Source organism: Apteryx mantelli, chromosome 3, assembly GCF_036417845.1.
Source record: "Apteryx mantelli isolate bAptMan1 chromosome 3, bAptMan1.hap1, whole genome shotgun sequence".
Lineage (NCBI taxonomy): Eukaryota > Metazoa > Chordata > Aves > Apterygiformes > Apterygidae > Apteryx > Apteryx mantelli.
This window is the reverse complement of record NC_089980.1, coordinates 98,218,275-98,234,254: the sequence shown is the minus strand read 5'-3', so window position 1 is coordinate 98,234,254 and position 15,980 is coordinate 98,218,275. Positions and strand designations below refer to the sequence as shown.

At 36.6% G+C, this 15,980-nt stretch overlaps 1 protein-coding gene across 1 annotated transcript in view; it reads right to left on the bottom strand.

Moving 5' to 3' along the window:
• The window catches only part of RNGTT (RNA guanylyltransferase and 5'-phosphatase), a 197,704-nt gene that overhangs the window by 169,173 nt on the left and 12,551 nt on the right, over positions 1-15,980 (bottom strand). The window contains exons 3-6 of the mRNA XM_067294005.1: positions 13,505-13,608; positions 13,296-13,384; positions 9,633-9,708; positions 6,104-6,353 (exon numbers count right to left, since the gene is read on the bottom strand). Coding sequence (XP_067150106.1) covers positions 6,104-6,353; positions 9,633-9,708; positions 13,296-13,384; positions 13,505-13,608 — 519 coding nt within the window. The remainder of the gene's footprint in view (positions 1-6,103; positions 6,354-9,632; positions 9,709-13,295; positions 13,385-13,504; positions 13,609-15,980) is intronic.

Sequence of the window (15,980 nt, the reverse complement as noted above, 5' to 3'; positions counted from 1 at the left end):
AAGTCTCAAAACAAACTTAAACTGGAAGGAAAAAAAAATAGAAAGATTGAATAGACTCATGACAATGAATATGGCTTCCCCCATTTTGCACAGCACCAAATTTCAGGAGTTTTAGTTGATCTACCACAAACACCTTAACGAAAGGAGTTGAGAACATAAAAAGCTGGTTTCTAACAAAATTATTTGTGTAAGAATGAGCTGGCTTAATTTCATTCTCAGTGTAAACCAGGTTACTACAGTGGAGAAGTTATTCTGAATGCCATAGAAAAGTCTAAGGAATGATCAATAAAAGAACACTAAAAATAAAACTCAAACTAAAATAACGCATGTATTGCAGAAAGTGTTTGATGGTGAATGAAATAAAAACAAGTTCTGCACAACAGAACACAATAAAGCCATAAGGCCCAGAAGGTTCCATAATTAAAGATTTCTATAGATAAACCCAAACCTACCAGACTTATTTCAACAACATCCAAATAAATTCTCATTGCAGACTGAGAAGATCAAAGCATGAAGTTATATTTACTTAGCTATGAATCCTGCAAATGAAGACAGAAATACTTCCTGCCTGTTCTCCAAAATGCTTGAAACTTGCCTTAGCAAATCTAACTGCGCTACTGATAAAATGAGTCTTTTGCTCCCCTCCCCTTCCGCACACCGTGGTACTCATCTGCTCTTCTCTTAAGCCAGTTTAGGAATGAAGCAGGACAAAAAATTAGCTTATGTTGTTAGATTTTCTGCCAATTGAGTACCCTAACCTAGCTCACCATGGCATGAGGCAGCAGCAGTGGCAGCCCAGGGGAAGCAGAAGGCACACAAGGGGGGCAAGGGCAGGAGCACCGTACCTTCCACTAGCAGCCTGGTACTAGCTACACTTGCCTCGGCAGTGTCACAGGATCATACCCTGAGAACAGTACAGCCTCAAGCGTTAAGCTATTTCATGACCTAGTTACCTTAAGCTCCACAGACTTTTGGCAAGTCCCTTATCCTGTATTTTTTTACATGGACACCAACAGGAGGGAGGCAGAGTGCTACACATGGCTGGCCAGCACCGTGGCTGAATTCACACACTGGTTAAGCACACCACGGAATAAAGGAGGATGGTTGCAACACGGCTGAAAATAATGCCACAGTGTGATGGCCCTCAGGACTAAGATTAAAGCAAAAGGCAGGCAACAGGAAAGATTCTCCCCCAAAAAACACGAAACTTGTGCCTGCCATTTCAGATCATCTCTTGCAGATTTTCCGATTCAGACAGTTACACAAATTCACAACTGTTTTTGGAGCCACTGCTATCAGAGTGCATAGTACCATCAAGTTTCCCGACAAACTGGAATCAGCTGCATGCTGCTTTCACACTCAATATAATTTTGTGCAGTTTAGAGAATTCTCCATATGGTGAGAAAAAAAAAGTTAGTGAATTATTCAAAATTACAAAAGTGTTAGCTTCTTAGAATGTAAAAAAAAAAATAAAATCTTAATTTGGTTCCAGTTACTTTGCTTACCAGCTGGTGTATTTTTTTTTGTTTTTGTTTACTGTAAAAGCTTTTAATTGTTTATTGATTTTAAACACCTGACCAGACACAACAGGTCCTGTTGCAAAGGCAGCATGTGCTTGATGTACATGATTACATACACATACACACATGATTGTGTTTTGAGGTTGAGGAGGGGTGCAATTTTGAAGGAATTAAGGAAACAGGTACAGCTTATAATTGGGCAAACAACCCAGGTTCCTTTTGTATTCTCACACAGGCTTCTCCGTTCCCCTGACTAAGCAGCCTGGTAAACCCTCCATGCAGTGCTGCCAATTTGAAAGACATAGAGGACTGGGGCGGGGGGAGCAAAGTGCTGAGGACCCAGGATGAAGAAGAGATTGTGCACTATTAAGACAGCAGAGACAGAACATTTCAGTTGACTACAGCAGGCTAAGACTATAATCAACTCAGTTATCCAGAGACTTGATCCAATATGAGGATTAAAAAGTGCCAGAGATGCAGATGGACCAGAAGAGGCCTGACCTTCTTTCCTGCAAAGCCTCAAGTATATTCATCAGCTAAGGCACAGCGCTATGAAAACAAGGTGCACTCCCCAAAGCTAGCTGAGCAAAACTGTACTTTCAGACAGTATCAAAGTTTGCTCCAGTTCTGTCAAGAGCCACTTGGGTACCTGCACTCAGCTGCCTCTGTGCAAGGGTGGGAACAGCCCCAACCCTGCACGCCCCAGAGCCTGCTGGCTCCCACCAGGCCTGGGTCGGGGAGAGCCACTTTGGCTCCTCAGAGAGCTGCCTGAACGCCAATATACTCAAAGAGAGCTCTCCAGACAACAAGAAACAGTTCAAAAAAAATCAGAAAGAGAGAGAATGCCTAACTTCTAAAGGGAGGAAGGGAGAGCCAGGGAGTTAAACCGACCAGCTTATATTTAACTCCTAGAAATAGAGGAACAAATCACAAAAATTGCTTCTGACCATGTACAAGCAAAAAGGATACAACAAATTCATACTGATTCTCACTCAAGAACAAACTGTGTTCAACTAATCACTTGTCTTCTGTGGTGAAACAGAATGAGGAGAAGCAGAAAATATCACATCTTTTGGATACTGGCTTTTGATCTGTCTTGCATAACATTCTCATAGGTGAACTCAGAAAACATGGGGTAGATGAAATTTCTACAAAACAGGAGAGCAGCCCATTTCAAAACCAGGTTCAGAGAAGCTATCAGTGTTTCACTAACAAACTGGAAGAAGATAGTGAGGAGGCTCTGCAGGGTCTGTTTTAGATGTAACAGAATTAATTCTTTTTCCCTAACTTAGGTAATAGAATATTCTTAGTTTTGTGACATGTGAATTTAAAAACCGGGATATAGACTGTGATGGTAGCTTTAGAATTCAATGCTGTCCTTAATTTTATGACTGGGCAGGAAAAAATAGGGTGCAATTCATTATAAACAAATGCAAAGTTCTACACTTAATAAAGAGTAAGCAATTGTACAAACACACAAGGGTGGACAGCTGGAGAAAAAGATACGAAGGCAGCAACAGACCAAAACTTGAATTAGTGCCATTCTGTCTTGTAAAAGGCAATTATATTGAGATACAAAAACAGAAATATAGCTTTAAGACATGTGGAATATAATTCTTCTCTATTAGCACTGGGATGGCCTCATTTAAAGGCTTATGTTCAATTACGGGCACCACAGTCTCAGAAAAACATAGGTCAACAAGACAGAATAAAAAGAATGACAAGAATGATTAGAAGCTTAGAAATACAGAATATAGGATAAAGTGAACAAATTAATATTTAACGTGAAAAAGAGAAGGCTGGAAGGAAACAAGACACCAGTTTTCAAGTATATAAAATGCCGCTGAAAAATAAGAGAATAATCTTTTTTGTCCACAGGCAGAACAGTAAGTATAAGGGTTAAACTTCAGCAAGAAAAAGTAGGTTAGATACAGAGGAAAACAGAGTCACTAATATTTAGAATCAATGTACTTCAACAGTTAAAGAATAAATATTATCTTTGCTGATTATATCAGCCACGATGTTTAATGGTTTCCCTGGTCTTACAGACGACCACAGGACACTTGCCCTCAAAACTGCGAAGAAAATCATTAACAGTAACAATCTCCTCCAGACTGAGATGTAACCACTTATTTCAGAAGCACTACATATTACACCCTATATTTCCTGTGAAATATGCAATTTACATGGGAATATAACAGATGGCACTCCTTAATAAACAGTAAAAGATCTGGCTGACCCATGAAAAGTTTGAAAGTTCTGGCTCAGAACTGTAACTTTTTGTCCTATTTACAAAACATTTTGAGTTTTTGGGGTTTTTTTGTTTTATTTTTTTGAGGAAATTAGATTCCAAGCATCAGCTAATAACGTTGCTGCAATGCTACAATCATTTTTGATGTGCACAAGTCAAAAAATATTTGGATTTCTTCTGTAACATCAGAGACTGGAGCAGGCTTCCTGTAACCTGTCAAGTACATTCAGGGGATGATGAAAGCAACTAGAAAGGCATTATGTCCTAACTGTCCCAACAGCCTGTAAACTGTAAAAAGAGAGGTTGTCAAGACTTCTTGCAGTTGAAATACAGAAGTTTTAATGAAAGATTCTGCAGTAAAGTTTCTCTGTCCAGGACAGAATTTCTGAAGCAGAGCACACGTTAACTTCACTTCATAGGCTATTTGGGCAGTTGCTTCTGTCTACTGATCATCCTAATGAGATGCCAGGCAAGTGTCTCTTCCTCTAGCCCCAATCCTTCCATCCCTCCCTCTCTGCAAAGCTTTGGGTCAAAATGAAGAGGTTTCAGAATATCAGTATCGTAGAACAAATGTGTTCCAGTCGGTTCTACTTTGTCACTGTATACCCACCCCAGGTGTTTAGAGGAGTCGTCAAATTAGAATGCTGAAAACATTGGCTGCAAAAAAAAAAATCAATTGCAATGCTGACAATTTAGCCCTTTAGACAAGGAGTAAAATAAGAGAATATCTAAGTAAGAGGTATTTACCTGATAATCATTCCCCTTGTGGATTGCATATTTACAAGGAATCACAAATAGACTGTATCCATCGCTACTCAGTTACAGAAGCAGTCCAACCTGTCAGCCAAGAATCATGGTAAAGAATTCTCCCCATCCTTCCTCTTCGTGCCAAAGAACGTTCCTCCAGAGCTGTAAAACCGAATTATACGAATATGCATATTAACTAGATGAATCTTTCATAAATTCTCTTACTCTTAATTACATTTTGGTTATTAATATGCTTATTCGTATAATTTAGCTTCCAGCTTTCAAACGACTACATTGGCAGATAAGAAAAAGCCTGAGAAGTCTGTATCATGATTCCTGTTAGACAGATGAGATTTGTTCTATACTTGAGGAAAGGAGGCCATCATTGGACCTCACCTTCACACCTCATTTGCTAATGCATCAAAAGGCAAGTCAAAAATCAGTCTTGCAACTGAGGAAAAATTCTTAAACATCAACGTTTTATTGCAAGGCTAATGGACGTAAAGGCCATTTCACTGAAAATATTTTGACTATTTATGGTAGAGTTGTAGACAATCTTTTATTCCAGCTGATGAACTATTCAAAAGTTTTCAGAGTACATCTTGCTTCTCTGAATGAGATTTTGTATTCTTTTCAGGCTAATTTCTTCCATACTCCATCTGCAAACCATAACGAACAGCTGCAGTAACAACAAAACGCATTTTTGCAGCATATTTCATGTGAGCATTTCCAAGTGTTTGCAAACAACACACCTCAGCACACAAGTAAAATAATTCAGAATTATGCAAAAAAGAACTGAACATATTTTTGCACTCAGCAATATTCTCCCCTACTTTATTTACAGATACAAAAATGATGAGTTTGGAGAGAACTGAGACATCAGCCTTCAGGACAATACAAGTACACTCTTCTTATTTGAGTATTAGTTCCATACCATAGAAAAAGCAACTATAGTAACTTAATCATAATAATGCAAATTTATTGCAAAATAATCACAATAAGTGATCAGCCATATTCTTTAAGTTATCTTTATATAATTTAAATAACTTTGAACAAATAAATTTTCAAAACTGTCTTGGTTTTTTTTACATATTACTGCTTCCTAATTCAATTCTCAATCCTCTAAAAATTTTCAAAAGCAAGAATATTATTGAAATGAGCACTGAATTTAAGACTACTCTGAATTTCATCCACATAGCTAAAAATAAATAAATAAATAAAAACAATTTATGCGCCCACCAAAATATTTTACTTCTAAAGATATAGTGGAGATTTAAGAAGTGCTTTATCATCTCAACTCAAGCTTAAAAAAAAAAAAGTTATTATATCAGAAAAATTTTAAGTCATTGTTACAACTAGAGTAGCTGAAGTATTGAACATTAAAGTTTAAGGTTCATATAAGAAACATAAGAAAGTTTGCACTGAATCTACCCGTTACTCATGCTTAGAGACAATACTACCAGTTCCTCACTTGCAAGCGCACTGACATTTACACAGCATGTATTATGTAGTAACTGGTGACTATGCGTTTATGAAATTCAGTTTAGCAGTTTAGCAGTTATATTAAGTTTTCAATCAGAATTACCAGTTTTAGGCGTTCTTTTCTCCTTTTGCCATAGGAAGAGCTTGATGACCCAGGTTCTGATTCTTGGCCTCCTGTTTTACTATTATCATCCTCCTCCTCTTCATCTTCATCAAAGCACCATTCCGGTAGCTCAGGTGGTGATGGTGCATCATCTTCATCTCCATAACGACGAAATAATTCCTTCAAATAGTCACCTTTATAAATACCTGGTGGTCTAGCCTGAGCAAAAGTAGCCACAGCTGCCTCAACACTGTCAAAAAAAAAATTGATAATTACTCTGGAGGCTTAATTTCTCATGAGTTTTACTCATACTATATCTTAACAAGAAGTAAGTTATTTTGGTGTTAAGAATTCAGAAAAAAAAATCCAATGACAATTGCAAAAACATTCATTATATTCAAAATTAGGTCAACATGGCAACTGTTGCTCCTGCACAGGATTCTGCATAATTATGCAGGTACTGCTTATGTTCTCACAAGTAACTGTAGTTTGCACTGCTTTGTCTCCACATTTTAGCTAACAGCTCTCTGCCAGACTCCTAGGTCATATTTTCATTAATGCTACAGAAAAGGAAGGGGTGAAACATAGGTAAGTACAGGGCTGAACGGACAGGAAAAAGACCAAAGAAAAAGATGAATAAACTTCATAAGCAAAAATACAACTGTTAAAATTGAAATATGACTACATTTTTCCCCTAAGACCTATCTTCCTTTTCAGTAGAAGTTTTGCCATCATGCTGAGAAAAAGCATCCAGATCTTTTGAACTAACGGCTCTTTCCAAAGGTTTCTCACAAAACCTTTGGAAGCCTCTTCCTATGCAGCTAACACTTAATCTTAAGTGCTTTAATAAACTGGAGACTGGACCACCAAAAAAAAAAAAAAAAAGAAAGAAAGAAACCAAAACTGACAAAGTTGCTCGTCATGCAGGTTTACAATTCAGCTGGAAAGCACTCCAAAATTTATGGCAATGAGCACAGCACAAGAACAAGTAGCTTCCAAACTTCAGGAGCCAACAGACTGGTATCATCATTCAGTGGTCTTGTTGTTGCCGTTTTCATAGATGCTATGAAAGAGTTTAATGGAAAACACTGAACATTGTTCCATCTAGAAATTATCATGGTTTCATGAAGCAGTACTGTTCCATCTACCAACATTTGGAAATCATGCTACATAAAAGAAGAGAGATCACTAAAGGTATGTCCCTCTGTTAGGCTTTTCAAACAACACATATCTTAAAGCTGGAATAAAAGCATGTATTCCATGCTGTGAAAAGAACTTTTTCAGATAAGATAGCCTACCACTGGAACAAGGAAAATAAGCATATAGCTAAAATGGAAAAAAAAAAATAGAAATAAAAGAGTTTAAATACAAATGGCATTTTTTCTCTGAGCTGTCCAGTATGGGAAGGTGCCTGAGAATTTTAAGAGGCAAACTTCCCAGAATAGACAGAAACACTTCCTAAGAACCAGTAAGTTGGTTCCCTCTCCTGATATTTGGTAAGAGTGGAAAATAAAACACTTTCATGAGTGAGACTACCAGATGGTCATCAGACCTCAGGAATGACCATGTAAGAATCTGAGCTACTTAGAAGGATCTTTCCTCCTCATTCTGTTTCCTAAGACTCCTAATTTCCTCCTCACAAGACAGATTTTATGTTAGTACCTTTCTTACGTTGTTTCACATCTTTAATCGATGACTTTGAAAGACCAAAACAAACCCAAAGGGGATAAGGCAGAAAACAAGCTCAAAGTTTGTCTTTGGTGATATTAAAAGAAGTCTATGCTATTATGAAATACATGGTAATGAAAGCCAAAAGATGCAGTACAGATTTCAAGCACAGAAATATAGCCTGATGGAAAACATACTTTACAAGTTCTAGAAACATGCAGTCTTAGGGGAAAATGAGTTGTGAAAAGAGAATCAAGTAAGGTTTCTGATGACTAGCTGGAGGGCTTTCAGTCTGAATGACCTTTCTTTAAACTAGCTGTAAAACACGTTTCAGTATTCACAATACATCAGCAGCAATCCTGCATCATACGCTTAAGGACTGAATATGGATGGATTTTTCTACAGGGAAAACCGTATCTCCTCATCAGCCAATAACCATGCCATAAATTAAAGAATGATACAGCAAACTGAATTTATCTTGATACAATGCTTATAGTTAACTAACACCTTACAGAAATTCCTTCTTTTGCTGTAGACATTTTTACCTACCAGGTGAAATCTGGTGGGTTTTTTTAATAATTTGACAGAGATGAATAAATTTAATATAATTAACTATGTGAATGAAACAAAAAATAAGACTTGGCTGCTAAGTTTTAAGGCTTTTCCCACAAAGGTTTGAAAATACAAAAAGGCTGCATAAAAGCAGAAATTTTAAATAACTTTAAGTGTATTTCCTCTTCAGAACAAAGGATCAATGCTGATTCTAATTATTGCATGCTGCTTTTAGGTTGTTAGAAAGATTAAAAACACATGAATCTGGTAGTTCAAAGGATAAACTATAGCCATAAAAATACTTGTACTTGTATCTACTTCCTATACTCAGCTAAGATTCAGCCACCCACTATCAATGGTGTTCTATTTCCATTACTTCAACGTCTTTATTCCAAGTTTACTTAAAGACAGAAAAAAGTGACCTAGTTATTCTCAATCAGCTTGCATATACATGCCAATCACCAAATAAGCTGTATGTTCAGTCATAAGAAAATGTAGCAACAGGAGCAGATTCTTAAAGGACTGTACAAGAATATCCTCAGAATCCTTAAGGGGCATGGTGACTTGCCTTCCATCGGACCCAGTCAGACAGCAAGGAAACAGCATTTCAGAGATACTGTCAAATATGCAAAAATCATGCTCATCAGCATGGTTATTTGAAAAAGATCACTACTCTCTATGAAAACACCAACATTTTTAAATCATCCAAAATACAGATGCCTCGCGCTGTAGACTTTAGTCAAACAAAAGGCTATGACATGGACTGTCTTCTCCCCACTTCAGAAGCATCGCTCTGCTCTTGCTCTAGCTAATCTGTTCTTTTCAGAACTCAGGAAACTAAAAGAGCCACAACAAAACTACATGACAGAGTAACAGAACTGATCTTTTAGGCAACTCTGAACTCTTCATACTTGCACACAATGTGGGACATGATCCAGGGAAGAGACACAGTACAATATATACACTTCTAAAAGCCTACACACAGCAGGTATAGCTGACTGTTGGCCTACCAGACCTGAACCGCTTAACTGAAACAGACTAAGCTGTCACATGATGATAGGAATGCTGCTAATACAGGTCATTGCTCAATGTTAGTATTTTCCAGGCAACAGCTACAGAAAACAAAGATTTCAAACACTACATTTGTTGTTACTTTTAAGTCAGCTTTCCTCAACTGAAGACAAAAAAAAAGGTGTAAAATAACAAACAGTAAACAGATTGCAATAGCTGTCAGGGCAATTAGTGAAACATATTGAAGATGCCACTGGTTGTTCTCCACAAATCGCCAAGAATTAACACTCAAAGTTACCTCCAGTCCAACTTCTCCACCAAAAAGGCACAGATCAGAAATCCAGTTCTATTGAAACCATGTGTGCAATGGACACCTACAAGACAAAAGAAAAGGATGCAATCATTTAGAAGTACTTTTAACAAACCAGCTTTAGTTTCACAAGTATAATTTTGGATCATTCTATCTTCATGGCAACATTAGAGAGTTATCTCCCTTCCTTTTACAACAGCTCAGACCCCATGAGGAACATAAACCTGAAAGGCAATTTCTTACATTTTTCCTGCAACTTATTAGCAACAAGCATATAGGACACTTCAGTTTATCCCAACTCAAGAGCACTAACTTAATACAACTGAAATATGGTTAATACAGATAAGGTTCTAAGGGTTTTTATGACTATTCAAATGCTGATCAGAAGTCAATATGATTAAATTTAATAATTGTGCTTTTACTGGACTCAACAAGCATTACATTCATTTCACACCATCAAGCATAAAAATCATATTCAGATTCCCCTACTTCAGGCTTGAAAAGCAGTGTCAATAGATAACAATTCTATTTCAAAATTGGTCTTAGCATGGTAATAACAGACTTACTAATTTTGAAAAAAATCTCGAAAAAAGGAAAACTATACAACAATACAATCACTTTGAACTACTTATCTCCTGAATTTAAGAGGAAAGAATTAAATCTTCAGCCTCTATTTTTTAAAATTCTTTCCACCATAGAGTCAAATACATCTGAACTGTTTTGTTTTTTTTTCTCTCAAGGCAACAGCACCATCTAGTGATATATAAACCAAGTCTGAAAACTTCTGGTATTAAAATTGTGTGAAAGATTCAAGCAAGATGTTGACTCTTCCAATTCTTCGCAACGAATTTTTAAATGATGAGTATCGCAGTATTAAGTTCCTCCTAATCCCAAACCCAATTTTTCTGAACTTTAACATATTTTTCAGCTCTGAGTATGAAGCAAGCCACTTTTATTGAAAGTGCTTTTACTGCTTTCCTTATTTCTCCACAATACTTAGAAGAGTAAGTTTAGCAGCAATTCACTTGAAACTTATTTGGTCAAAATGTGAACAGCTATTTTTCCTCTTCTTGTATACTTTCCCTCATATTGTAAGCAAAATTTTTAGCAGACATCAAAGAAAATTGCCTATAAGGATTAGAATGATTAAGAAGAGAAAAACTGCAGTTTCTTGGATTCACACATTCTAACCATTTAAAAGTAAAAAGTGTGTAACTTTCATCAAATGAAATTAATTTTAGCCTCCTTAGAAGATTCATTCCCAGTAATCACTTCTCCTTTGTTTTCTACTTAAGCAAAATCTTTGCATTTTGTTTTCTCAAAGTTGGCAGTACTCCAGTCCTTCAAGTTGCAAAAATAAAGCTTCTATCCTATATTGTTAGAGCTGAATAGAAAATTTTGTTCATTTATTATTCACATTTCAGTCTCTTTTCATATCTAATCTTGGCACTGGAAATTAAATTGCACGCAGTTGCTAACAATAAGCCCTGCAGCAGTTACTGCTACCCAGAAGGTTAAATCAATGATTTTATACACATGACAAAGATAAGCATATCAGCAATGAAACCAACAGCTTGGCAGGGAAAGATCACACAGGATGCAGTAGCATCACTACTGCAGACTGCTTTCACTTTTGATTAAACATCCTACACACTGGTCCCTCTGGTGATCTTTCAGAGGGAACAGGCTACCACAGCATGAAGAGACTTTTACATAACTCACAGAAAGGAAATGGAAAATCCCAGCATTTGACTTCTACTACTAAAGCCCAGACCACAGGTTATCTAAGAGTTAAAAAAAAAAAAAAAGTCAAGAAAAAAGTCAAGAAAGGAAAAAATATCCAGAAAAGGGAAGAGCATTCCAAAGATTACAAAAGTCAAAAAGTTAATGGTCCAACACTACAAATGACATTTTAGAAGTTAAAATACCAGTTAAATGAGACTGCTATTTCATGCACATCACAATGCTATCCATATTCCATAAAACTGTTGTCCCATAACAATATTTCAAGTTTTGAGATACTGTTGATGGCTGACTGCACTCACTAATTTAACAGTTCCTCATTTTTCATATCATATGCTTGTGTTGCAGTTTAGGAAAGAAAAGACAGGTCTCAAAATTTCATTCTATGTGAAATAAAGAAATAAGAGAGTATCTAAAAGAAAATTATGTTCCCCAATTACATCTCCCAAACACTGATTAAAAATAAGATCCTCAGTGGTATCTAGTGACAGGACAAGAGGCAATAGGCACAGATTGAAATAAAATGAAATTCCATTGAAAGAAAAGAAAAGAAAAGAAAAGAAAAGAAAAGAAAAGAAAAGAAAAGAAAAGAAAAGAAAAGAAAAGAAAAGAAAAGAAAAGAAAAGAAAAGAAAAGAAAAGAAAAGAAAAGAAAAGAAAAACTTTTTTACTGTAAGGGGGATAACACTGGAACAGGTTGCCAGGAGAGGCTATGGACTCTTCATCCTTGGAGATATTCAAAACCCAGTGACACGATCCTGGGTAACCTGCTCTAGGTGACCCTGCTTTGAGCAGGGGCATGGACTAGATGTTCCCCAGAGTTCCCAGAGTTCATATACAGCTAGTATATGATTCTGTATCCTAAACATTATGAACATAGTAGCTTAGTTTACCAAGTTCCTATCAACGACACCTACGCAAACTACTGTTCTGCGCAACTCCTTAAGTTGCAGAGACACTCAGATTCAGTATGGCTGCAGAATTATCATCAGTGATGCCTGAGGACAAAACCCGATATGACTCTGGAAACTCAGCTGCATGGGGAGAGAGAGAGAGGGGAGAGAGAGAGAGGGGAGAGAGAGAGAGGGGAGAGAGAGAGAGGGGAGAGAGAGAGAGGGGAGAGAGAGAGAGGGGAGAGAGAGAGAGGGGAGAGAGAGAGAGGGGAGAGAGAGAGAGGGGAGAGAGAGAGAGGGGAGAGAGAGAGAGGGGAGAGAGAGAGAGGGGAGAGAGAGAGGGAGGATCACAGTAATTTCTTACCTCTGACAATTTGCAGATAGAATTAAACATTAATATGCTTAAGAAAAAATCAGAATAAAATGGTTTAAATTAAAACTAGAAGCCACTCAAATTAAATTCAGAACTTATTTTGTTCTGAAAAAATTAGCCTTAAGATCATTCAAATATTCACTGCAAAACAATATACCACAGAAGAAAACCCCAGGCTAATATCTACTATCATTTTCCAGCAATTTATCACATGCTTTGTGAAATTAACCTAATAATCAGAGATTCTTTAGCAATCTAATATGAATTCCAGTAGATCAGGATATCCCATTTATCAAATGACAAAAAAAAAAAGTTTAGGCAACACATAACCTTCATCTGTATCAACAGAAGTTACAAAACCATAATGCAGGTATCATGTATTTGTAGACAATTCTTAAGCCTCTGTATTTTTTTCATAATATTGATAGCAGTAATCAAATTGGTGTATGCAGAAACATTCAGCCTTGTATGTCAAGAAAAAGTTTACTTTAGAGTTGAAGCAATCAAATTGAGATTGGTGTAAATACTGTAGTGAGGAAATTCCTTTGCTTAGATTTTCTAGAATCGGGAATTGTAGCTGTGAGTGAAAAAGTTATAAATTAATGGAAAAAACTAGTGAAAATGGATGCAGGATAACACATACCTATAAGTTCTGAGGGATTCTTATCACTAAAGTGTTCACATACGCGGATAAATGTTTCTGTATTCTCAGGTGTAGGGCACTCACCATGCCTGAAAAAGAAGAGAACACAAAGGTTAGGAGATGTTTTGGGGAAGGGAAAAAAAAGGTGGTTACTTCAGTGTGGTCTTTCAAATTAAAAACTAAATATTAAAAAAGTGCAGTCAACTTACCCTTTACATTGAAGTTTTATATATTTAATCCCCTCTTTCTCTATATCATTCCTATCATAGAATCTAGTGGTGTTGGTCAAGTCCACCAGCAAACCCATTTTAACCTAAAAAATTAAAATAAAATAAATGTATGAATTTTGTTCAGATATCAGTGCATACACAGTAACTGGCTACTAAAATATAAAATAAAAGCAATAGCATGCTATGGTTGCAAGTTTAAAATTTCTTTAATATTGTATTTGTTCATAAAAATCTATACAAACTTGGTTTTACCACCATCACACTCATCTGTCTTTCTGTGTAAAAGCTTCAGTGCTTGAATCAATTCAATCTCCTTAGTGGGTTCCCACCAATATTTATAAATAAGGAAAAGCTGCTAATAGCAAAAAATATCTGGTAAAGAAGTATTTTAAAGTGTTAAAAGATAGATAAGGCTAAATCAGGTGCTTTTATGCTGTAAGTAAACCAGTGTTAAACACTGGCATAGTAGAAGTACCATAAGAAAAATTAACTACTGAGACTTCCATGTATCCTTTCAGAAAAACTAACTCACCTTCATTTGTCCTTCCATTAAACTTTACTGCAAAACAAATGAACACATTTTCAAGTTTTAAACAAAACTTCCCTTAAGTTCTAAGAAACTTTTGATTCAAAGCTAAAATGAGAAACAATTTAAAAATCTTCAAAGATGCTGTTTGTAATTCAGGTGGCAGTTTCAACCACATGGACTCTAGGAAGCACTTGAATTAAGGCTGCGTTGCCCACTCTACCCTAATGTGCCCCCTCCCCCCCCCCCCAGGAAATCAACTTACTTTTTTTAGTGTTTTATTTTACTATTGTCAAAGTACTATTTCAAAGCAGCCTTGTGGAAGCTACTGTGTTTTTAAAAGGCAAGATAGAAAGCAGAAATTCCACTGGGTGGCACCCTAGACACAGGGGTCACCTGCAAAGCCCATCCTGAGGATGCCTCGCTGGAGCTAACAGAGCAGGTGCATCAGTAGACGACCAAAGAAGGGAACTGAAACGCCTCAAATTTCGTAAGATAGTTGTTACTAATAAAATAATGGAAAGCCCTTTATTCCGGGCTCTGGAGAAAAGTGTTCCTTTAAGCCATGGTCATAGGAAATCACAGAAAAACAAAACAGGGAAAAAAATAAAAACCAGCTGCATGGCAGTCTGTTGACTTGATGCAAGTCTGCTCCATTCTGGGGAATTTCATTGTTGGTCCAACCAACATAATTTCTTCCAAGTATAAAATCTCCAGTATTAGTGTGAGCACAGCTCACTAATGCACCTGTGCACTGAAAGTATTCCTGGTTTCTTGCTTTGTAAGTACAACATATACTTTACACCAGATGCCTCTTTGGCAAATATACTCTACTTGTCAGTACACAGTAGAGCTTTTGGTCAAAATGCTGAATGTCACACTACCAAAAAGGATTCTCACTATGAAACCAAATGTCTTTTTAAAAGCCATTTTAACAGTGTTATTTTAGTAAAATCATTGTTCTAGTTCCATTTTGGGGGGGTGGGGAGGGGATTAAAACATAGTATATCAACAGTGCACTGAAATACATCAACGCTAAAGCATGGTACACATGTAAAAATATAACAGGACAATGTATCTTCAATATATTCATAAAGTTGCAGCACATATTCATTAACAGGATTTTGATTAATAAAATATAAAGGAGATAGTTGGTTTCTCTTTACCTTAAGGCCAACACTTTGGCAATAATTTAAAAGTGCATTTGGAAGAATTACAAATTAAGAATCTTCCTTTGCGCCAGCATCCCACCTACAGGCTGGTCAGAGTTGGCAAACTCTGATGCAAGAATGAGGTGTGCTCTTCCCAGGCAGCTGTAGACTATGAACCCATGTAATTGCTTTTTTTCCCCTAATTGCTACATAGTTCATCTTCATAAACTATTCTTTTATTTAAAATAAGAGGTTAGGTATAATATTTCCAACAAAGGAAAAAAAGGGTTATTTTCAAAGCACATTTTAAATACAAGTTTAAGATTTGATGAAAGCATGATTTTAAAGCAAAGCTTTTTGCCTTCAGTTCTAACACAGTAAGAAAGAAGACCTTCAACAATGTGAATTACTCATGAAATAATGCTATACCATCTGTCCTAGTCTGGAGATAGGGAAAAAGAGCTATGAGAAAAGCAAACAGTTTAAAAAAATCATGAAGACAAATCAGAAGTCAGCATTGTTAAATATTTCAAATTGTTAAAGGAGAGCAACAGAAGAAATGCGAATTGCATTTCTTCAAGTAATTTGCAGAAGTTTCACATTTCCCCATTCAAAAGCAGGAGAAAGAGATACAGTTCCATTTTAGTGCTGAAAACTCACACTGCCAATTCCCAGCCCCCTGTTCCCAAATGCCAGCAGCCTCAAGTGTTCCCACCAGAACCTCCAAACTTTCACAAACTCCTGCTGCAATGAAGTTAGAGTTAGCAGTGAGAAGATA